The sequence below is a fragment of the Pyrenophora tritici-repentis genome, chromosome 5 (genome assembly GCF_003171515.1).
Source record: "Pyrenophora tritici-repentis strain M4 chromosome 5, whole genome shotgun sequence".
NCBI classification, from domain to species: domain Eukaryota; kingdom Fungi; phylum Ascomycota; class Dothideomycetes; order Pleosporales; family Pleosporaceae; genus Pyrenophora; species Pyrenophora tritici-repentis.
Window position 1 is genome coordinate 1,231,701 of NC_089394.1, and position 23,037 is coordinate 1,254,737.

At 50.4% G+C, this 23,037-nt stretch overlaps 8 protein-coding genes across 8 annotated transcripts; 5 read left to right on the forward strand and 3 right to left on the reverse strand.

Annotated features, from left to right (window-relative positions):
- Window positions 1-2,326: 2,326 nt before the first annotated feature.
- On the forward strand, window positions 2,327-4,648 carry PtrM4_104470 (pH-response regulator protein palH/rim-21; the record flags this gene model as incomplete). Its single annotated transcript, XM_001936176.1, has 2 exons — window positions 2,327-2,401; window positions 2,459-4,648. 2 exons carry the CDS (start codon window positions 2,327-2,329, stop codon window positions 4,646-4,648), a joined length of 2,265 nt encoding a protein of 754 aa, XP_001936211.1.
- Window positions 4,649-5,221: 573 nt separating this feature from the next.
- PtrM4_104480 (AlaDh-PNT-C domain containing protein) lies at window positions 5,222-5,701 on the forward strand (the record flags this gene model as incomplete). Its single annotated transcript, XM_066107563.1, has 1 exon — window positions 5,222-5,701. The coding sequence occupies one exon, from the start codon at window positions 5,222-5,224 to the stop codon at window positions 5,699-5,701; it is 480 nt and encodes a 159-aa protein (XP_065962012.1).
- Window positions 5,702-5,896: 195 nt separating this feature from the next.
- PtrM4_104490 (Phox proteiny (PX) domain protein) lies at window positions 5,897-7,586 on the forward strand (the record flags this gene model as incomplete). Its single annotated transcript, XM_001936175.2, has 4 exons — window positions 5,897-6,476; window positions 6,525-6,664; window positions 6,714-7,307; window positions 7,377-7,586. 4 exons carry the CDS (start codon window positions 5,897-5,899, stop codon window positions 7,584-7,586), a joined length of 1,524 nt encoding a protein of 507 aa, XP_001936210.2.
- Window positions 7,587-8,367: 781 nt separating this feature from the next.
- Window positions 8,368-8,786, reverse strand: PtrM4_104500 (RpsN, Ribosomal protein S14; the record flags this gene model as incomplete). Its single annotated transcript, XM_066107564.1, has 3 exons — window positions 8,368-8,376; window positions 8,499-8,598; window positions 8,725-8,786. The coding sequence occupies 3 exons, from the start codon at window positions 8,784-8,786 to the stop codon at window positions 8,368-8,370; spliced, it is 171 nt and encodes a 56-aa protein (XP_065962013.1).
- A 3,303-nt stretch (window positions 8,787-12,089) lies between these two features.
- Window positions 12,090-13,286, forward strand: PtrM4_104510 (Retrotrans-gag domain containing protein; the record flags this gene model as incomplete). The annotated part of the gene is made up of 1 exon (XM_066107565.1): window positions 12,090-13,286. One exon carries the CDS (start codon window positions 12,090-12,092, stop codon window positions 13,284-13,286), a length of 1,197 nt encoding a protein of 398 aa, XP_065962014.1.
- Window positions 13,287-13,334: 48 nt separating this feature from the next.
- PtrM4_104520 (uncharacterized protein) lies at window positions 13,335-16,951 on the forward strand (the record flags this gene model as incomplete). Its single annotated transcript, XM_066107566.1, has 2 exons — window positions 13,335-16,895; window positions 16,928-16,951. The coding sequence occupies 2 exons, from the start codon at window positions 13,335-13,337 to the stop codon at window positions 16,949-16,951; spliced, it is 3,585 nt and encodes a 1,194-aa protein (XP_065962015.1).
- Window positions 16,952-19,654: 2,703 nt separating this feature from the next.
- Window positions 19,655-20,809, reverse strand: PtrM4_104530 (ERG9, Phytoene/squalene synthetase; the record flags this gene model as incomplete). Its single annotated transcript, XM_066107567.1, has 3 exons — window positions 19,655-19,657; window positions 19,695-20,595; window positions 20,649-20,809. The coding sequence occupies 3 exons, from the start codon at window positions 20,807-20,809 to the stop codon at window positions 19,655-19,657; spliced, it is 1,065 nt and encodes a 354-aa protein (XP_065962016.1).
- A 334-nt stretch (window positions 20,810-21,143) lies between these two features.
- PtrM4_104540 (Trichoplein multi-domain protein) lies at window positions 21,144-22,991 on the reverse strand (the record flags this gene model as incomplete). The annotated part of the gene is made up of 1 exon (XM_066107568.1): window positions 21,144-22,991. The coding sequence occupies one exon, from the start codon at window positions 22,989-22,991 to the stop codon at window positions 21,144-21,146; it is 1,848 nt and encodes a 615-aa protein (XP_065962017.1).
- Window positions 22,992-23,037: the final 46 nt, after the last annotated feature.

Sequence of the window (23,037 nt, forward strand, 5' to 3'; positions counted from 1 at the left end):
TAAGCCGTGTGGTCCGAGCTCTAGCTGCTGCCTTACTGCCGACCTCCCTCCACCTCCATAGAACAACAAGAACAATCACAATCATTTCAACTCGTTGCAACGAAGGTGATTCCGATACCTTAGCCGTATCAACAGTATGAGAAAATGAGGTTGGGGTCATGTTAAATTCATGACACAGTTTTCAATGCATACTGTTCTCAAAAGACGCCCTTGATTCGATTGCATCCCCTATATTACCATGACCCCCTATAGCATCACCATAGAACCGCCATTCTCTTGGCAATATCAAGCACAATAATTCTCCTGCCAAAGGGGTACTTTGTTTCCTCGGTACATGCGACCCGTCAGGCGCGCCCACCTCCTTTACTCAACCTTAAGCCAACTCCAAGGCTCTGGGCCGTTTCGTCCACGTTGGGAACAGATTTCTGGCATCTTATTTAACATGCCAAACCCTTACCTGCAAGACCCCTCCCGGAAGGAAGACAACGGCCCGTGTTTCAAGCGCAGGTTAGTGACGGTGTGGACTTTCTGGAAGGACGTGTAGCATATGATTACCATGCTAGTTTGCGTTTAGATGCTCGTTAGTGAGTTGCAGGGTAAGTGATGCGCCTCGCCCAATCCTTTTCTCGCCCAACGTCGACGGGAAGGGATGGCAGATCGGGGCCGGGAACCAAGAGGTGTTACGGAAGCTGGGCGCTTGGGTGGTGGTATGTGCGGATATGCGTAGGATGGTGAGTCCGCAGAGTCAGGTCGCCTGCAGATTCTGCACATGCATGCGTGGACATGATATTCTGAGCCAACTCCGTACCTTCTTATTGGCGGAGAGTAATGTTTTGGGAGTGTATCTACGCTAGGAAGCCATGTAGTGACATTGAGTAAGATGATGGACGAGACGATTCCTTGGGTCCCATCTTATCCAACAAGCACTTCTGTTGAGGATCGGAGAGCTGCCTGCTGAGAGGACCGCCTTGTCTCTCTCGTGGAACAAGACGGCAGTCTTGCTTATCATCGGTCTAGCGACGGTCTACGTTGTACGAGTACATGTACAGCTCTCCTCAGAACTGTAGCTTCCGCCTCGGTCCGCTGAGCCCGAGACGCTCATCGCATCAAGTGAAGAGTAACGTTCAGTGCTGATGAGATGCTTGACGGCATATTCCACGTGTGGCTAGCTGCTTCGAGCATGCACAGGCGCCGAAGATCGAGATAGCACAGGGTTCGGAGATTCAGAGGCAGTGTGCAGGTTCCTCTGATGAGTGCGTCACCGTAAGCTAAGATGCAAGCAAGATCTAGATAGCGACGGGCAGGAGCTGGGCGTCGTGTAGCTATGAAGCTTGTTCAGCCGCACGCAGGAGCTGAATCGAGGCTATGCCCAAACATGACGATGTATATGCAAGAAGCGCAAACAGTGTTTGGACGTGGACGCGCACTGGTGCGAACGTGTAATGGTCAAAGTTTATGGGTTGGACGACGTTGGGGTAACGGTAGCGATCTTGGGTGGGGCGGCGGCCATGGTGGGCTCGGGCTGCTGGCATGCGGGACATCTGTCAAGAAATCACGCCATCTGCCTGTACCAAAGGAGTGGGAGAGAGCTAAACACAGCAGCGACTGTGCGCGCCACGAAACAAAATCCTTCTCCTTTGCGTGGAAGCAAATGCGTTGCAGTAAGCGCAAAAGGGTTTGACTGTCAAGTGTGTTAGAACAGAAGGGGGGGTTTGGTATGGAAAGCCGGCATCACCCGAAGACGCATCTGGCTTCTTTGCGGTAGGCTTCTTCAGGCATGGATAGTAGTGATAGCGCAGCAGTTGCAATATGGGGCGCAGTTAACCATGTTGTTCATGTTCATGTCCATGTCCATGTTTCCATGTTGGTGCAATGGGTGGGCATGTTCAATGTTGTCGAGGGCATGGGATAGCATTTTGGATAGGATAACTACTCGTGTCTGGCCCCGTTTGACGGCTCCCTGCTGAGACGTTTTGCTTTGGCCCCTCTCTCGATGCGGAGCCCCCCCAGCCCCAGTCGCTCCGCGGCGAGTGGTAAAGCCGGCGGCCGGTGCGTTTTTTGACCCCAAAGGGCCGAAACCCTGCAGGCGTGGGCCCAATCACACACCAGCTGGGGCAGGCTGGAACGGCAGGTGCCTCCAGAGCGCCTGCCTTTCCCCTTCCCTCAAGCTTCGCCCAGCCCACTCCCACTTGGCCTCGACGCTTATCCAACGACTGCAACCCCCGACCTCACCACCATCCTCACGCCATGCCGATCGTCTGAACCCCGATGGGCCCCTTCTACCGGATACGAATTGCTGCTGGACCAGTATAGACCGCCTACAAACATGTGGGAGGCCGAGTCCTGGCTTGGGGCGCCGAACCTCCTGGACCGTCGCGCGCCCGATGCCACCAGGCCCTACGTGAGTACCACGACTGCCGCGCCTGCCTCGACGCACGCGACTGACATTCGACACCAGCATTGTCCTTCGTATAAGCTTCCGGCCTATGGCACCATAGAAATCTCTCCTGGCAACACCATCACCCTCGACGAAAACGCCCTCTTCCGCCCACTATGCACAAACACGGCCGGCAACCCCATCGACGACGGCACCGGCGATCTCACGAGCGTCGCCGACATGCGCGACCCTTTCCACGCCTCCATCACTCCACAGGCCTATGCGACGGGCGCGGCGACGGTTATTGCCTGGATGCTCGTCATTATGCTCATCATCACGCCACGCACCTTCTTCGTCGGCAACGCTTCGGGACGGTCGGGCCTCATGGGACGGCGCGGAATGATTAGCGGGGCAGGAGGAGGAGGATCCATCATCGGAGTCGGAACCCGTCCATGGCTACAAAAGGTGGCCGCCCTTACCGTTGCCATATCGCTCACCCTCGCCACCGCCGACACTTTCAGGATAGCCGAACGCCAGTATGACGAGGGTTTCATCGACGCCATGGAGCTGCGCGACCAGGTTGTGGCCGGCATGGAAATCAAGGTTTCGCGCGTCGTGTCCGACATCTTCCTCTGGCTCGCCCAGGTGCAGACTCTGATACGCCTGTTTCCCCGCCACAAAGAAAAGGTCATCATCAAATGGGTCGGTTTTGCCCTCATCCTGCTCGACATCGCCTTTAGTTCGCTCAACAGCTTTGGTCCCTACGAAAACAGCCGACGCCCCGCACATTTCGACACTGCTATCCCCGCACTCAGCTACCTATTCCAGCTATCATTGAGCATGCTTTACGCCGCCTGGGTCATGTACTACGCCGTCACCAAGAGACGATACGCCTTCTACCACTCCATGATGTGGAACATGAGCGTCGTCGCCCTCTTGTCCATCATCGCCATTCTCACCCCCGTTGTTTTCTTCATTACCGATATCGCCAACTACACCATTGCCGGCTGGGGTGACTACTTCCGCTGGGTCGGAGCTGCCGCTGCTAGCGTCATTGTATGGGAATGGGTGGAGAGGATTGAAGCACTAGAAAGAGAAGAGAGAAAAGATGGAATTCTGGGGAGGGAAATCTACGACGGAGACGACATGCTGGACGACAAGCCCCAGGAATCAAAATGGCCCTCGAAACGAAAGGGCCCGCAATCAGGGAGAGACGAGAAGAGGAGTGGGGGAGGACATGGCGGTTTTGGCGCATTCACGTCTGCCCATGCCGACCGATTCAACGAGCTTGCCCATCGACTTGGGCGTAAAATGACCGAATCTCCGCGAGCAGAAGCACGAAAAAGACGCAGCATCCATATCCCCGCACCCCCTCCAGCAGTGCGACGATCCATGGCTGCAACTAATGGGAATCGCGACTCACGTTCCTACGTACGCGTACAAACCCCACCTCCAGTGCCTGTCATCTCGTCACCCGTTAGCCGGACAGACACAACAAGCGCTGACTCGACTGTATATACGGTACGCTACCACCCAATCAGCGAAACACCACGACCTGAAGAGGTCGAAAATCGTCAAGCACAAGCACAAACACAGCACACATCCCAGGAACCACCAGGCCGACCAGCGGATGCCGAGGACCCAGAGAAGGGCGGCGAGCTAGAACCTGTTAGCAACAGGAAGCAATGGCAGTGGCAAGCACTGGGAAACCCCTTTCGAAGAAAAGGACGGACACCACCACAAGAGCTCCAAAGGGGACAAGTGATCGAGCCGCTAAAAGTTGAAGATGTTGCGGCGAATATACCGCCCCGCAACTATAATGGACTGGCACTATCTGATCGACTCGGCACCTTTGCCGCACAGCAAGGAGAGAAGCTAAGATCGAGAAAGAAGTTGGGCACTCAGCTCGAAACCAACCTGCCCGTCACAATCATCCCTGCGCAACCTCGCGGCCAAACATGGTCGCCGGACATTATCCGTCAACAACAAAAAGAGCAGCAAGATGATTCTTCTAGGGCGGGTACCCAAGTTGCGAGTGAGGAGGAACGAGTAGGAGCATCTCCTGCGCAATCTCACGGGGCCACGAATTCGAGCGAGGCTGTGAACCTTTCTGCTTCATCCGGTTCGCCACGTACGCCTCGAATTCGTTTCTCCCCAGCGGTGCCCAACGAGCGAGAGCAGGCTAGCCCTGGAGTGCTCGGTGCAGAGACTACTTCTACAATGGATTTCAGCATCCCCCACCAGCACTCTCGAAGTGACCACAACAAGTAGCTCGCAGGTAGCTCTTCTTCTCTCGTATGTTTCTGTTTATATTTGGCATGTTGATAGCACGTATATACCCCCCATGTAGTAAGGCGTATTGGAGACAGGTTTTCAGGCATCTGGTTGGAAATAGCATGCAGCATTTGGCATGCACGGCGCAGTTGGAACTTAAAAGAATCTTTGGTGTTTTCACGAGGATTGGATACCCGCCGCCTTTTACGGTCAGGCTCTTTCATGTAAGAAGCGTAATGAAGCGCAGCACAGACACGACCGTCTATGCATCATAGTTAGGACAGCAACAAAACAAGACATTTTGATCAATTGACACGTGCTCTCTCGGCGGTATTGTTGACTGTTGACGTCTATGCCAAGGTTCTTACTTGTTGATAAGAGTGGAGGAACCGGTAGAGCATGGGCCGGGCGGCAGTGGAGCCCGATTCCTTGCAACGCCGCATCATAGCTCCATGTTATCATCGCGCGTGGGCACCTTCCGTCTGAGCCGTGACCCTGCAGCCACTACCTCTCATCTACAGTGTGCAAGTTGAAGATATAGACAAACTTGCGCACTTTTCCCCAGTGACAATGTCTCTCTTTGGCGACGACGACGCGCCGCACGCGAAGCAGTCGTCCTCGCTCTTCGACGACGATCCCAAGCCCGCGGGCAAGACAGGCAACAGCTTGTTCGCCGACGACGTGGGCGACAACGACTCGCCCTGGGGGTTCCCGACACCCAAGAAAGCCGACCGCGAAGCGCTGGTCAAGTCGCTCTTGCCCGCCGGTGACGTGCCCGACTCATACATTGACGCATTTGATGCATTGCTAGAGGCTGGGAATGGCGCGGGCAATGGTGTGAGTGTGGACGGTGTAAAGAAGCTACTGGCCGACAGCGATATTCCGGCACATGCTCAAAACAAGATACTCGAGACTGTGCTACCGCCCGGTGGTGCCGCCGAGTTGGGAAGGAACGAGTTCAATGTTGTCTTTGCCTTGATTGGGCTGGCGCAAGAGCACGAAGATATTACCCTGGACAGCGTCGACGAGCGAAAAAGGAGTGAGTGTTAGCAACGTCTTTCATGTGCCCACAGAATCACGCTGATGTCGACAGATCTCCCCGTACCAGCCGTGTCGTTGCCGCAATCAACAAAGGTCCGAGAGCCTTCTCCTCCACCGCAAGACGCCCGCCCCCCAACCCCTCCAGCGCCCCAACGCCAGATTTCTGAGCAACAGACGCCGGCCGCGACCAAGCCAAGTGTGTCTATGCGCAAGCAGTCCTTTGGCGACCCAGAGGCAGATCCTTGGGGCAGCCCCGACCTTCACAGGGGCCATAGCCACGCGAGCTACGCCATTGCGCAGCCCCACACGAATGGTTCAAGTATCCCTTCCACTGCACGAACAACGAGCCAATTTACGACGCAATCCACTTCCAACTCGTCGGCCATCCAGCCACCCATTCAATCAGGTTCCCTAGGCAGTGAGGGTGGCTGGGGAGGATACAACGGTGGGTCAACCCAGTCCTTTGCGCCAAGTGGTATGGGGGAAGGAGGTTTCGGCGTACCTGCAGCTGCAGAGAGCAGTTCCAATGGTCCGCCAGAGCTGGGCAGATCCATTGGTCGGCTGAATCCATCCGGTAGTGGCAATGAGGAAGTCATCGCAATCACAGCGCTCTCCGAGAAAGAAGGCATGTTCATGTTCCAGCACCGCAACTACGAAGTCGCCAGCTCACGGCGCACAACAAAGGTTGTCCGTCGATACAGCGATTTCGTCTGGTTATTAGACTGTCTGCATAAGCGATATCCCTTCCGACAGCTCCCGCTGTTGCCCCCAAAGCGGGTCGGCAGTAAGTTTTCCCTTGATAGTCTTCCTGATGTGTATTGAGAATTCTTAGTCAACGGCAACCCAATAGCTGCTGATGCCACTTTCCTCGAAAAGCGAAGAAAGGGCCTCGCACGGTTCACGAATGCGCTCGTACGACATCCAGTCCTTAACCAGGAACAACTGGTTGTCATGTTCTTGACAGTACCTACAGTAGGTTTCAACATCATCAACTGGCAGTGAACGTACTGATCAAAAACAGGAACTCGCAGTATGGCGTAAACAAGCCAACTTATCCATCCAGGAGGAGTTTGCTGGCAAACCTCTCCCACCCGATCTTGAGGACTCTCTCCCAAAGACTCTCCCCGAACTCTTCGACACTGTCCGATCTGGTGTACGACGTAGCGCCGAGACCTACATCACCCTCTGCAGTATGATGGAGCGACTTTCACGCCGTAACGAAGGCATGGCTGCCGAATACGCACGCTTTTCCTCTGCCCTCAGCGGCCTCACCGAATGTAGCCAAGAAACATACGCCGTTGATGCAAATGACGTTCCATTGTTAAACGAGGGCTTGAACTCCACAGCACGACATCTCGACTCAAGTAGACAGTTGCTTGAGGACGAAGCAAGAGGATGGGAAGAAGGCGTCCTCGAAGACCTCAAGCGCCAACGCGATACCCTCGTCAGCGTACGTGACATGTTCGACCGCCGCGACAAATACGCACGCGACAACATTCCCCAACTGGAGAAGCGCATCGCAAGCAACGAGACTAAACTAGGTAACATCCGTAACAAGCCCGCCGACCAAATCAAGCCCGGCGAGGCGGAGAAGGTCGAAGATGCTATCTTCAAGGTACGACTACAGGCTTCCATCCGTCCTTTTGGTTCACTGTAGAGGGAAGTTTGTGCTAACTCAATCTAGGACAAGGAATCGATCGTCCAACAACACGCCCGTGGTGTCTTCATCCGCGAATGCATCCGCGACGAACTCATCTTCTTCCAGAAATCCCAATATCACATTAGTAAACTGCATCAGGATTGGGCGCAGGAACGTGTCAAGTATGCCGAGTTGCAGGCGGATAACTGGCGTGCGCTTAGTGAGGAGGTGGAGAGTATGCCGAGTGCCGAGTAGTGTGGGTGAAGGTGGAGGAGAAAGGTGTGTTGAATGTGGAATGGAGGGTATAGGGGATGTGTTGAGAGAGGTGTTGGCTGGTTGATGGCCGAGAGGGAGAGGAGAGGAGTTTGCATATCATTTGGGCTTTTTTCTTTGTGAAGAATGCGACGACGACGCTTTCATGATGCATGAATGTGATGGAAGTTGGGGGGGAAAGGGCTGTAATTTGTACATGTCTCATAGGCCCTTTTGTTGTTGTTGTTGTTGTGGGTTTCCTGTTTCCTATCTCTTTTTGGGGGGGTTTTGCATCAACTGTTGACGGCTCGATACGATACCTCTTTTTGTTTATGATACGATAGCACAATATGTTTCTCTTGTCGTTTGTTGCTGTTTCCTTGAAGATTACTGGTGTGTCGTGGCCTTGACAAGCATGCACCATGTCTCTGAGTTCTCACGTTGTCACATGACAAACATATGTATGCACAGAATGAGTTGTAGTTTGGAATTCAAGCATTTGATTCTTGGCAGTCAGTCTCAAAGCGAGATGTTAAACACTTTCCCCGCATTTGCCCATCCTGTGAAAGGAAAATAAAGCCATGCCCCATGCAAGAAACCATCGAACCGCCTCCGTTTCCCCGACAAAACAAAATCGCAATGTAATTTTTCCGTTTCTTTTGATCTCGTTAAGCCATGCTTGCCAAGTCGGGTTCGAAGGCGAGGTTTCGTTTGTCTTCGTTCAGGTAATCATCGCGGGTCAACTTGCGCCTCCTACGCCGGCCGTTGCAGAATCGTAGGGAATTTATCGGTGCTGAGCGATAATTAGCGTTTGCGGTCTTTTTGCAAGATGCACGCGTGATTGGCAGGGTCGTAAAAGAACACGTTGCGTAATCTGGTGGTGAGAGTGTTTGAAGGGTAAGACAAAACGCATACCTTGACGAAACCAATGTCGGCGGCCTTCTCGCGGAAGCACTGACGGCAGATGTTAAGGCCGTACTTGCGGATCAGACCAGCAGGGTGGGTGCAGACGCGGCTGTGAGTACTGTGTTAGCCATTGCGCATTGCCTAAACCCTAAACCATCTCTCCGCCCTCGCCATCCATCAGGGTGCGCTCAGCGCCCCGGAATCGGTATATAAAGGCGTGCTGCTGTAGACGTACCACTCGCGGGAGCCCTTTCCGTAGGTCCTAGGACGCGAATACCAGACCGACTCGTGAGACATGATGTGTGGTTGAAAGGAGGTAGATTGACCGTTAAAGGTGTCTTGCTGCGATGCCACAAAATCAGTATTTCTTTCGCCTTTATTTTCCTTGCCTTGTCCCTAAGGATTCAAAAGTGCACACTCACAAGATGTTCTCGTTGTCGTCGGGGGCGCAGTTAGCGGGCTGGAGGTCAAAGTTCACGATGTGCTGGGGAGGGTTGCGCTGCCTGCCGATATTCGCGTAATTCTGTGTGCTAGTCCGTGCGTTCTGGCGCTAAGAGCATCGCTATCTGTCGCTTTGCCAAGAGATCGCTGTCTTCGACGGCTTTCACCAGAAGTTGCCTGATGGGGAAGTTTAACGGGAAAGAAGCGGGGCCCGGGGTAAGGCAGAGATCTCGACTGCTGACCGCTGCAGCTGTATCGGCCGGGCTTGGAAAGCTTGGGCTTACGCAGCAGGCAGGTATAGCGTATACGAGGATGGTGATCAGTGTGTGGCGAAGTGAACTGTGGGATGGAAATCATGATGCGCTTGACGATTTCGATGTTGAAATGACTACTACGACTACTATTTGGTCTGATAGGGATAGCGAGCCACATAGGCTACCCGACCACTCTCAAATCCCTACTCATGAGTAGCTATGACTTCCACTTCTCTGCTATGTACCCGCTACTTATGGAATATTCTCGGTGTCTTAGTTCCAAATTTCTTGTCCTTCGACACATGTGTTCATGCGCACTGAAGCAACAGCATCCCACTTGCTAGAAACGGCCTAGCACAAGAGCATATGTAAGGCACCCTTTCACCTTACTCCTACTCTACACCTTTACTTCTTGTAGTTTTATTGACTAAAATCGACATGATGAACCGCCATGTCCCTGTTCGTGTGAATCAAAGAAAGTACGAAGACGTCCTGATAATGCCGCTCCTCCTTCCTAAAAAGCAACCACCCTCGTGAAAGACTTATATGACCCGTTGTGCGAACTCTCATATTTCTTTCACTTTTCCATCTTTACTATCATTCCATTCACTAATATCACAGAAATGTCAGCGACATGAGGCAGACGACTGGTCGGCAAAAACATACCTCAAAACTACCTTCGTTCCTGTTTATGTCCGAAAGTCAGCCTGCTAGCGATATTGGAGTCGTCTGCTCTTTTACAACTAAAACAAATCATACCGAATTCATGGAGCGCCTTTCCTTTAGCCCACGGGCCCAAGCATATGATTGTCTATATAAACTATACCTCAATCTGCATTCTTCCTTCTTCCTTTCCACATTATCTCTCTAAATCTAGGAGTATTCGAAATCTTCGACATTTCCGATCATGTCTGCGTGGCCTGAATAAAAAAGGATATAGTGCCAGTACATGTTTTACCTTTGCCTTCCAGAGGCCGTATAGCATTCGGAGGTTGTCTCTATGCACTACAATTTCCACCCACACTCTACTTGAAACTTCCCTTCTATATTTTCCCTGATCAAACCTGGGACACACAAAATGCCAATAATAGACCAGCATGCCTAGGTCTTTGAAGGTTGAAAAACGGAATAGGACCTGGCATATGCACCTCTTTCCGCCTTGTTGAAAAGCAGTTTGAGGGTATATATGTGTACCAAACCTTCCGTCTACTTTCTACTTGCCTCTCTCTTCTACATCTATTCCTAAAAAGAAATGCCGAAACTAAGATTTAGCTATGATGACAAAAATTCATGTGTTCCTAGGACCAAGAACACGAGTACCTTCTAAGCAATGTACTCTCTGTCTTTTCCTACCTCAAGGAAAGAGTGTACAGATATCAACTCTCGTCTACCCTAAACTTTCCTTCTCTACATTTTGCTCATAGCACCAAAAGATTCGCGTCAAAAACAAGCACCTGGAAGGACATGTTATATGTCTAGCATGGCCCGCCCTACGCAACCATACACGTGTGGGTACTGCCGCGAACCTGTTATAAATTTTCCGGTACTTAGTACCTCTCTCTCTCTTTCTATCTCTTCCTAAAAAAACTTTCTTAAAATATTACCTAAGATTCAAAAGATCAAACGAACAATGTATGTGTGTGGTGTGCCCTCTTGGGTCTGTATAAGCTTAGATTTACAAGTTGGCTATGTCTATTAAATTTTCTCCTACCTACTCTTCTTCTCCACTTCATCTCTCGAAAAACAAGGAAAGAACAAAAGAGACTACATAAAGGGGGAATGTCTGCCTCGACTTTCCAAAAATTCACGCGCAATCTCTACATGGCGTCTTTTTCCTGCCGTTCCAAAATAGGGACTTCTGTATTGAATGTCTTCTCTCTTCCTTCTCGGTTCAAAATTGCTAAAACAAGATTCAAAGTCTGCATGTCTTTCCTCCGCCTTCCCACTACAGAATAGAAACTATAGGGCTACCTAGGTTTGTCTCCTCCCTGGATTTCTTAAAACTTTAGTAACCCGTCGATATTTCGTGGGTATTCCGGGCTGTTGTAAAAACCGCAGTATACATCCTGCATGTCTGCTCTCTTCCTTCCGCTTTCTAACTTTCTAAAACTACGCGCAATGAACCAGACGTCTTCTCTCCGCTCTTCTTACCCGCACCTTAGGGACTATAAATTCTTCGGCTCTCTGCCCTTGTTGCACTTGTTCTTTAAACCGAAACATTCTGTAATAAAAAATACACCACAACCTTTAATGTGTTTGACCCGCCCCTCTAAAAACCGAAATTAAAAACGCTTACAAGTTCGATGATGTTGTCTTTCCCTGCGTGTACAAAATTGAGGAGTGATGGAACATGTCTTCTCTCTTTCTCTGCCTTCTTAGCCTTTGAAAAAATCTCTGCTCCTTGGCATGTATGGCAACTTTTAAAATCTCTCTATTCTCATTTCTCTAAATTTCGTCATTTTCCCGACATATACTAAAAGCGGAAATCTTATCAACAATGTGTGCTTCTGCTTTCTAAGAACTTCAACTTCCCACCTATATAGGCTTTTCCAGCGGTTAAAAACATTGTCTGAAAAACTCTGTAACGGGCTGAGCCTCGAGTCACATGACTAGGCTGCTAGCCTAGTCGCTTCCCCGGCAACGTGAGGGCCGTGCGCCAACCCAAACAAAGCAGGCTCGCCGCTTGCGTCTTACCTTCTTTCTTCATCTTGACTGTAAATAGCATCTGGACTAGGTAGCTGGAATACAGTCCCTACAGACCGTTCACATACAGTCAAGATCAAGAAGAACACGCAGAATACGCAGAACACGCAGAACACGCAGAACACGCAGAATACGCAGAATACGCAGAATACGCAGAATACGCAGAACACGCAGAACACGCAGCAACCAAAGCACCGCTATAATGAGCTCCCCCGGGGATACTGACATGACGACGAACGATTCGAACCAGCTGTTACAGTCGCTACTACAGAGACTTGAAGACATGAGCACTAGGATGGAGAGGCTGGAAGCACCATCGCACGAGCTACCTCAAACGCCTGGTCACAATACAGACGCCACCACTGATCCAACGCCAACCTCCGAGACTTCGAACACATCTGTGCCTATAACCCCAAAGCCGCGGCACAGCTTACCCCACCCGCCTACGTTTGGTGGAAACAAATCACAATGGCGAGGATGGAAGCTAGAGATGGAGGGCAAGATCGAAGAAGACGCGCAAGCTATTGGAAGCCTAAAAGCTCAGCTACGCTACGTCTACATGCGTCTTGATGGGGCAGCGAAAACCAACGTTACAACATACTACGAGATACAAGTTAAAGAAGAATCGCCAAACCCTTTCAAGCTGCTTGACCGCCTTGAACTCCTCTACGGCGAACGAAATCGGAAGGAGAAAGCCATTCAGAACCTCTACTCTATACGCCAGAAGGACGACGAGACGTTTATTTCCTTCTATCCACGGTTTGAGAAAGAGATGGCCAACGCTGACGCAGAAAGCTGGCCTGAGCATACGAAGATATCCTACTTACGCAATGCATTAAGTGGTAGGATAAAGGATAGGCTTGTTGGTACATCAGGAGCAGAAACAAGCACATACGCAAGGTTCGCTCAGAAGTGTGCAGATCTTAGCAACGACATGGAGTTGTTCGGCCAATGGACGAAAACAACCCGCCGTTACGGTAGCCGAACTGCTGAAAATGCACCAACCTATGAACCACCAGCAAAATCAAATAATGCCACGCTCACAGCAGTTTCCCCCGAAGACATGATGGAATGGGAACCTACGCAGCCTACAACTACCCAAGTGAACGCTGTCGGCCTCCGCGGCAAGACCAACATGAATGGATATCCATCTAGGCGTCCCGAAGACCGAGAACTTATTGGAAAACGAGCAAAATGGGTCAACCAAGAGGAAATCGATGCTCGACGCCAGGAACGACGCTGCCTCCGATGCGGCCGCAACAATTGCCGAATAGCTACATGCCCGTTAGCAGCCGCTCTACGACCAACTCACGTTAGCGTCAAGACAGCAAAGAGTACTGTGGTCACCAAGGCAGCTGTAGAGGAGGAAGATCCAGAAGACTCCGAAGCAGAGCAATAGGAACACGCGGCAGCTCAGAAAGAATGGAAAGAGACCGGAAAGCAAAAGATGGATAGCGATCCCTTTGTACTGGACGTTAGACTTAATGGAACTGACTTTGTCACTGGACTTGTTGACTCAGGTTGCCTTTGCTATTCTGCCATTAATGAACAACTCTTTCGATCTCTGAGACTGCCATCAATCAAGATAGCCCCGCGCCAGCTAGAGGAAGCAGCTGGGAAGAACGCAGAACCAAGTACTGTCCTAGATACAGTTACTTACGCCTCGATAGACATAGACGGCCACCAGCAGAAACGCGTCTTCTTCTACGTTGTACCTGGCCTAACTTACGACGTGATCCTAGGAAAGCCCTGGTTAGAAGATGCCGACGTCACAATTTCGGCCAAACAAGGCTGCCTAGATATCGGCGCGTCAAACATCCGCGCATGGAACCACAAGAAAGCGTCATACAAGCCACCACTAATGAAGGCTACTCAGGTGATGGCTTCCGCATTCATGGCGGAGGTGAGAAGAAGCCGTAGGAAGAACAAAGGAGACGGTATTGCGCTCGACACTGGACTGTTCGCTGTTTCCATCGCCGACATTGAGAAAGCTTTGAAACCGCGCAAACGATCCGATCCAAAGACGAAGCTCCCACCCCAGTACCACCAATGGCTGAAGGCTTTCGACCATTTCCTAGCTGAGAAACTTCCCCCACATCGTAAAGGCGTTGATCTCCACATTGAGATTGAAAAGGATCAAGACGGAAACGAGAAGACCATTCCATGGGGTCCGCTCTACGGCATGAGCCGAGAAGAGTTACTAGTGCTTAGGAAAACTCTCACCGAGCTGTTAGACAAGGATTTTATCCGCGCAAGTAACTCTCCCGCAGCTGCACCCGTCCTGATGGTCAAAAAGCCAGGAGGGGGCATCCGATTTTGCGTTGACTACCGAGGCTTGAACAACATCACCAGGAAGGACCGTTACCCTCTGCCTCTATTCACAGAAACACTGAGAAATGTAGCTAAAGCTAAATGGTTCACAAAACTTGACGTTATCGCAGCCTTCCACAAGATCCGTGTGGCCAAAGGAGAAGAATGGAAGACAGCTTTCCGAACAAGATACGGCCTATTCGAATGGCGGGTTGCTCCCTTCGGACTAACAGGAGCACCAGCCGCATTTCAACGCTACGTAAATGGTGTTCTACAGGATTACCTTGACGACTTTGTTTCAGCCTACGTTGACGACATCTTAATCTACTCGTCAGGATCGCTTCAGGATCACAGAGAGAAGGTTGGAAAGGTTCTTCAACGCCTTATAGACGCTGGACTGCAGATTGATATCGACAAGTGCGAGTTCGAGACTAAACGAGTCAAATACCTCGGGTACATTGTGGAAGCAGAAGTGGGCATTCGAGTTGATCCTGAAAAGATTATCGCAATCCGCGAATGGGCTACACCAACGTCAGTTAAGGCTATCCGAGCATTTATTGGTTTTGCCAACTTTTACCGAGTTTTTATACCAAACTTCTCGGACATTGCTGAACCGCTTATCAACCTAACTAAGAAAGAGATGGTTTTTCATTGGGACGAGGCTTGCAATCAAGCATTTGAAACGATTAAGGAACTTCTCATTACAGCACCAATACTCGGCCATTTTGATCCAGAGAAGGACACCTTGGTAGAAGCCGACTCCTCAGGACATGCAACTGGCGGCCTATTGCTGCAGAAGGACAAGAACAACAACTGGCAACCCGTTGCCTACTACTCAAAGAAGCACTCACTAACAGAGGCCAATTATCCAATTCATGACAAGGAGCTTCTAGCTATTGTTCGTTGCTTAGAAGCATGGGCTCCTGAACTACGTATGGTTAGGAAGTTCACAGTTCTGACGGACCACAAGAACCTTCAATACTTCTACCGCGAACGACAGCTGTCTGAAAGACAAGTACGTTGGTCAGAGTTTCTCTCACGATTCGACTTCTCCCTGGAATGGAAACCTGGAAAGACTATGGGAAAACCTGACGCCCTGTCACGACGAGAACAAGACCTACCCGCCAACTACGACGATGAACGAATACGGTCTCGATTTATCCGTCTTTTCCAGAGCAAGCACTTGCAGAGTGTTCAAATCCAGTCCCTGTCGTCCGAGGAGATTGACTTCACAGAAGAGATACGCATGTTTGAGGACCAGGACATGCAAAATCTCTGGCACCGAAGCCGCCAAGAGGATGAGCTTTATCAGGAGCTCACTACGCTGGTAGCAAACAAGGAGCGGAACCTCCCTACCAAACTTCAGAAGGAGAAGTCAGTGAGTATAGCAGAATGCACCCTGGACGAGAGAGGCCTGTTGCGATTTCGAGACCGGATATGGATCCCTGACTGCGAACCACTTCGCACACGAATTATTCAAAATATTCACGACTCGCATATCACCGGCCATCCTGGACGAGATCTTACCTACTCAATCTTATCAAGGCAGTTCTTCTGGTCAGGTGTAGCAAGCGACGTGCGACGCTTTGTCCGTAACTGCGAGATTTGCGGGAGGAATACGATATGGAGAGAGACAAAGAAGGGCCTCCTTAAACCGCTACCGATCCCAGAACGTATATGGGGAGAACTTTCAATCGATTTTATTACGGACTTGCCGCCATCTGGACGCGATGACGCAACGAACTGCATGGTGGTCACTGATCGGCTGACAAAGGGAGTTGAACTGGAAGGCATGCACGATATCTCGGCAGAAGCAGTAGCACAACGGCTTTTAGAACGGCATTACCCTATTCATGGTATTCCAACGGCAATTACGAGCGATAGAGGACCACAATTCGTCAGCGATCTTTGGAGGCATTTCTGTAAACTCCTCAGCGTTGAGCAACGCCTGTCGACTGCCTATCATCCGCAAACCGATGGTGCAACAGAGCGAATGAACCAAGAGATTGAGAAGATGATTCGAATCTGGGCCACCTACACGCAAGAAAATTGGCTAGCACTTTTACCTATCGTTATGGGAGCAATCAACAATCGCGAGGCCTCATCTACTGGCCTAAGCCCCTTCTATTTTATGCACGGATATCACAATGAACCCATTCAGCTGGTAGAGGATCGAACTATTCAGGACCGACCAAAGAGAGACGGCGAAGCACTGGCAGAAGGCTTCCTTAAAAGACTCCAAGACGCAACAGAGTGGGCCCAAGCTGCGATCGCGATAACACAAGAGAAACAGCAACATCAAGCTAACAAGACAAGAACAGCAGCGCCCCAATACAAGGAGGGAGACTGGGTGTTTTTGAACCTTAGAAACGTGAAGACAACACGACCTTCCAAGAAGCTAGACTGGTTGCATGGAAAGTACAAAGTCTTGAGGCAGGTCAACTCCCACTCTTATCAACTTGACGTTCCGGGGAAGATCCATCCTGTCTTCCACGTAGACCTGCTTCGCTACGCGCCTAACGACTCTCTCCCATCGCAGAAGGTTGGAGACACTCAGCCAGGGCCTATACTTGTAGATGGAGACGAGCTATGGCTGGTTGAACGTATTCTGGGCGAACGCACAACAAGGCAGGGAGGGAAAGAAATCAAGGAGGCATATGTGAAGTGGGTGGACTATACTGAACCGACATGGGAACCTGTGAGTAACGTACTAAAGACTGACGCTTGGAGGAAATGGAGAAAACTACGCGCTAAAGGGAAAGGAGGGGGGTAATGTAACGGGCTGAGCCTCGAGTCACATGACTAGGCTGCTAGCCTAGTCGCTTCCCCGGCAACGTGAGGGCCGTGCGCCAACCCAAACAAAGCAGGCTCGCCGCTTGCGTCTTACCTTCTTTCTTCATCTTGACTGTAAATAGCATCTGGACTAGGTAGCTGGAATACAGTCCCTACAGACCGTTCACAAACTCATATTTTCTATTTTCCTTTACTATTAAAATGGACTTATCTGGAATCTATGCTGCGAGAGTACATGTCTCCCCTCTACGTCCTTTACACTCTTCTTCTAACTACTTGTGTTGGGAATCGAACCTGCGGTAGATAAGGCAGCTGGTTGCTGCATGCACGAGCTTGGATTACACGGCTGACTAAGCCGTGTGGTCCGAGCTCTAGCTGCTGCCTTACTGCCGACCTCCCTCCACCTCCATAGAACAACAAGAACAATCACAATCATTTCAACTCGTTGCAACGAAGGTGATTCCGATACCTTAGCCGTATCAACAACTTGTTTCTCAAACTATACATTTGCTTTTCAAAACTTGGCATGGAAACAAGTATATGTGCCAGAGATGTCAACAAGCAAGTCAAGCTGGCTTGATTCTTATCGATTGCAGATCACAGACCATTCTCTGGGACGTGCCACTGTGCACGAGCCTCTATATTGTCTGTGATCTGCAATCGATAAGAATCAAGCCAGCTTGACTTGCTTGTTGACATCTCTGATATGTGCGCTCTGATTTCTTAAAACCCTCAAGAAAGAGATACATGTTGTCCTTTTCGACTGTTCTAAAAGATAGCGTGGATGAACAAATGTTTTTTCCCTTCTTTCGGGATCTACACTCTATTTTCTCAAAAGACACCTACCTTATCATTACCTATATTTCTCCCTCTACGCCTCCGACACACTTCTCACACTGCTTTTTTTCGTCTAAAAAGTTCTGCAATGAAAAGATTAGCAACAACGGCTATGTGTGTGCCCCGGTCTTCTAAAAACAGTGACCACATCACGACATGTCGTCCTTTCCGACTGCTCGAAGAACAGCAGAGATTGTGAACCATGTCGTCCTTCCTGAGTGTTCTAAAACATACCGCGGTTGAATGATGTCTTTTCCCTCCCTCGGCCATCTAAACTCTAGTTTCTCAAAAGACACCTGCCTTACCACTTCCTATATATGTCTTCCTCTACGCACCTTCCTCTTTCTCTCTCCACTGCTTTTCCAAAACTGAAATTTCACCAAATAAAAAAACTTTAACACACACTTAATGTGTGCTCTTTTCGTCCAAAACTTCGTGGATACCGGTCCATGCCGTCCCTTTCGACTTTTCCAAAATTACGCCAACGACTTGTACATGTCTTTGCCTCCAGCATTCCCAATCTAGCTTCTAAAACAGCCAAGTCTTTAGGACTATGAATACCTCTGCCTCTGCTCTCTCCAAGCTTTTGTATCACTTCTTCCTCGTAAAATCCAAAAACCATGGTATAAAAGCTTGAAAATCAAGTTGCATGTGGCGCTTTCCCGGTCTTTCTAAAATCAGAATCAGGGACTGCCTATGTCGTCCTTCTCCAGCGTTCCAAACATGTATGACAGCAATCTTATGTTTTCTGCCTTCTCTTCGCCGTCTCTACCCACCTACATCGACAACTTCTGGGATCCACCCTTAGGCCCCTCAAAAATCTCCATCGGAGGAGTAGATAAACCTCCTACTTCTCTCCTATACCTTCTTCTTCTCTTAAACTATCTTTTCCTTCTTATTTCCATAAAACTATTTTGCACCCCGCAATGTGAGTGTGTGTGGCTCCTCCTTCTGAAAACAATAAAAGTTGTCGGATCGTGAGTATCGGTAGAGACGTCGGCTGCTTGACACTTCGGCCCGACTTCGGCCCACCTTGCGCAGAGCTTAGGTATACCTTCGTAGCAGCTATGTTCGTAGACAATTAAGAACAACCACCGAACAGAATGCATTCCTAGTTATCGTTATTTCCCTTTACGCACTTAGTGCAAAGCCAACCAACAAAAGTATTACTATTCTGTCTGCTTGGAACAAAAAGAATTAGCCACAAGCTTATGAGTTGGCCGGTTTGGTGAATGGGGGTTTCAAAATATGTCGAAAGTAATGAATGGTGTTTTGTGTTGCGGCTGTCTCAAAAAATCGAAAAGATCGTCAATGATGAGAGAGGAGGAGGAGAGATAAAAAAGATACCATAACTAAATATAGTGGGAGGGATTTATAGGTGTGAGAGAATTGAAAAAAAATGCCGAAAGAGGTCAAAATGGTTCGGGTGCTGGGACGGAGGACAAAAGGAAGGAGGCCCTATCCGATGTGTGGGGGACCTGTGGGTGTGGAGGAATTAACCAAAAAGATGAAGATATAGACTTCGATGGTTCGGAGGCTGGGAGGGAGTTCGGAAAAAATACAGCGCTTGATATGCTGGGACCGTGATGAAGTGGGTTTCCTATCCCCAATGTTCCGGCGCAGACTTTACTCCCACAATAGAAGGTACAGCTCTCTTTCGCGCTCGTTTTTAAAAAATTGATACATGAAGCGGTGATGAGGTTCAAAATTGGATTTCAGTCATACCATGGTTGAGCAAAGCCGCTTGTTCTAAAATTCACATAAAGGCCTCCCATCAAATCCTCCTCCGGCTATACGCCCAATACGCCTTAACGGGCAATTTCCAATCTACTGTCCTTAGCCGTTGATCGAAAACATCAAAGTCTACCTTCTGTAACCTATCCAACCAGCTCTGCGTCGCTATACTCGGCATAAAAACGCCAAATGCTTGTTCCACCTCTGCCAACTGTGTTTCCTGACCCGTGTTCAACTGCTGTGCGCTATATACATGTTCCTCCTCGTGCTGGTGTTCAAAGTCGTGGCCTAGGGTACCTTCGGAGCGCAGCTTGGAAAGCATCTCGCGAGCGGTGATGAGGTGGTCGTTTGCGCGGGTTGCGACTGTGAAGACAGCGTCGCGGAGGCCGGGGGCTGAGGCACCTTGACGGAAGACGTCTTCTTCGCGTACGTTTGCTTCGGCCATTACGTCAAGCGGGAGGAGCACGGCACCCTGCGTGGGGCCGGATTGGCCTGTCATGGAGTTGCTGGTGCCGAGAGGCTGTTGGGGTGGAAATGCGATGAGTGGTATGCCGCGTAGAACAGCGGTTATGCCCATTGCTTTGCCGATGTGGGAGGCGATGTGGTCGGTGGTGAGTGAGGCTTGGGGAAGGGCTGATAGTGTCAGGTATAGCATAGTCGAGTATGTGTTCTCTGCATAGCTTTCCAGTGCGCTCAGGGTTGGGTATGGGGGGTTGCCCAGATGTTGTTCTCGAGTGTTGATGATGCGGTGGAACCAATTCTTGCTTAGACGTGCTTTGCCTGCTGATCGTTCATGTAGTTGCTCGGCTGCCTGGGCTAGGAGGATGGCTACAGGCTCTTTTGGTGGTGTGCCTGCTAGGGCTTTGGTGACTGTGTCCCGCCAGAACTGCATGCGCATCATGCCAATTGTGGGTGTGCTCGTGGTGTCGGCCACTCGGGCGACATCAACATTGAAGGCGCGGATGGCGAGGTAGGCATCGCGGGAGGATTGGGGTATGAAGGTTTGGAGGATATGCGAGGGTGCATCGTATGTGCTGTGGCGAGTGAGTTTTGCTGGATTTCAAGAGTTGAGGCATGGTTGCTGTACCGGACTAGATTAGCGCAATATGCGCGAGCTCGTGCGACTTCGTCTTCTGAAGGTCGGGCTGCATCTCGGCGACATAGCGAAGGGTGGAACAGTCTTCGTTGCGGTCTGGAGGGGTGATGGATGCGCCAGGCGGGAGCGGTGCGGAGCCTCGGAGGTGGCATTGAGACTTTTTGTTGATATTTACAAGGGCAAAGAAAGAGCCATCGCAATATACAACAAAGAAGGAAAGCTTTAGGAACAGAGATAAAGTACAAAGCAGAACTTGGGCTGGCCTCTTACGATATCCATTGCTTGTGGTGATGCGCAAAGAATCAAAGGCGACCAGGGTGTATGACGCTATTAACGTGTCTGTGCGCGTGATGCCCATAATCGCGTGCCGCACACCCCACCAATATCGCGACGACGGCAAAGTTGAGGCTGTGCAGCCACGTACAATAACTATTATCGCGAGATTTTCCGGTGTATTGATCTATAGACGTAGCTCTACAACTTTGTCTATCTATATTTTGCCGGAGTATTGACGGCCCGGCCGCGTCGGGTGGTTGTTGGTGGGGGAGCCGGTGCAGCCACCTCAGCCAGAGTGCCACCGCCAGCACCACCCACGCGTCGTTTTTTTGGCTGTTGCTTTGCAGCGGGCTTTGAAGCCTTACGCTTGCCCGATTGGGGTTGTTGTATAGCCTTTGCAGCGTCGCGATCGCGTCGTTTGGCGTCAAGTTCGGCAGCCTTTACAGCCTTGGCTTCATCCCGCACCTTCTTTGCCTCCTCACGCGCCGCCCGCGCTGCCTCTTTGATCTTAAGTTGATAGATCCTGTTGTTCTCCTTTGCCTCTTTCAACTCTATCTTATCAAGTAGCTCTTTCTCCTTCTCCTTCTCCTTCACTAGCTGCCTGAAGCGGGCCTCTCGAAGCTTGCACGGCGACCACCAAACTGCCCCTGAATGGAACGCTTTTCGCTGCTGTAGATCTAGGGGAGGTTCGTGCCGATTGCGGGGCTTCTGGTGAACGTGTAGCGCCGCGCGCAGTGCGTCCTTCTCGTACTCGGCGATCTCTTTGGCAGCCTGGAGGCGGAGGAGTATTTCTGAGAGGTTGTTGGCCGCAATAGAGCTCGGATCGTAGGCCTGATTAATGAGGTTCGTGATAGTAGCTCTACTCACGTTCACTAGTGGCGGCGGTGCTGTTAGTGTTGACTTTCGGAACTTTTTAAGTACTACTTCGGGATCTATAGGAGCTATCCCAGTGGCTTTAAATGCCTTCAACGCGTGCTTCTTAATGAAAGAGGAGTCCCAGGCAGGCTTGAAAAGACGGTAGAAGTCATCCTTCCTCACAGCTAAGAGACCGTGGCTCGCCTGGAGGTAGTGCTGCAAGCTGAGTGAGTACGCGGCTGCCAGAGGTTTGAACATTACCACATCGAGTGGCTGCAGCGTATGGGTACTATGGGGGGGTAGTACGAGTAACATAATATTGTGGGCGATCGCGTAGTCAATAAACTCCATAGTAACGTGACTCCCATGGCCGTCAAGGATGAGTAAGCGTGTGTGATTGCCGGCCTTCTCCTTCGTATGGCGATCAAACACCTGTTCGAGCCATGCCAGGCCTACCTGATCATTGGTCCACCCTGAGGGACTTGAGGTAACGTAGACTGGATCGTCAATTGCGATATCATCAACCCATCTGGCGTACATGTTGCCCGAAGTAGCTTCGTATATAATCGCGGGCGGTAACGTACTCCCATCAGCACATATAGCAGCGATAACAGTGATCCAATCTCTGTTGCCGTCCTGTATCACTTTCTTAAAGCCCCCAGTCTCATATTTCTGCTTACTAAACACTCTCTTACTCCTCCCCGTCACTCCAATAAGGAATCCCTTCTCATCCATATTATATACATCCTGCGCCCGAATATGGTGCTGAGCCATTTTAGTAGATAGTAGATCAAAGTACGACTCGTACTTGTATACAGAATCAGCCCGGTGGCGATTGCGGTCCAAACCAGTTGACCAACGTGATATAATCGCGTCGGGATGACGGTGAAAGAAGCGCGTCACCCAGCTTTGGGAGGCAGCCCTTCCGGCTATAGCACTAGCAAAGTTCTGGATCATAGTCCTCGTCGGTGGTAAGCCAGCCTCAGTAAGCTCGTCAATGTGCTCTAGAAGCTGTAGCTCCTGGTGTGGGTGAAGGAGTTGCTGATTACGTGATTTGGCTTCATTTGAGCCCCGGATCTGTTGATGGCGTCGCGACAACGTAGAGCGATCAACACCAAAGCGGCGCGCAACCTCAGAGTATGTAAATTTATCTCCGGGATCACGCGATTCAATAGCTTCAATCGCAGCGTTGATACAACTCATAGTTGTGGAGTTATGGGTGGTTGAAGTGGTAAGGGTGGATTGGTGT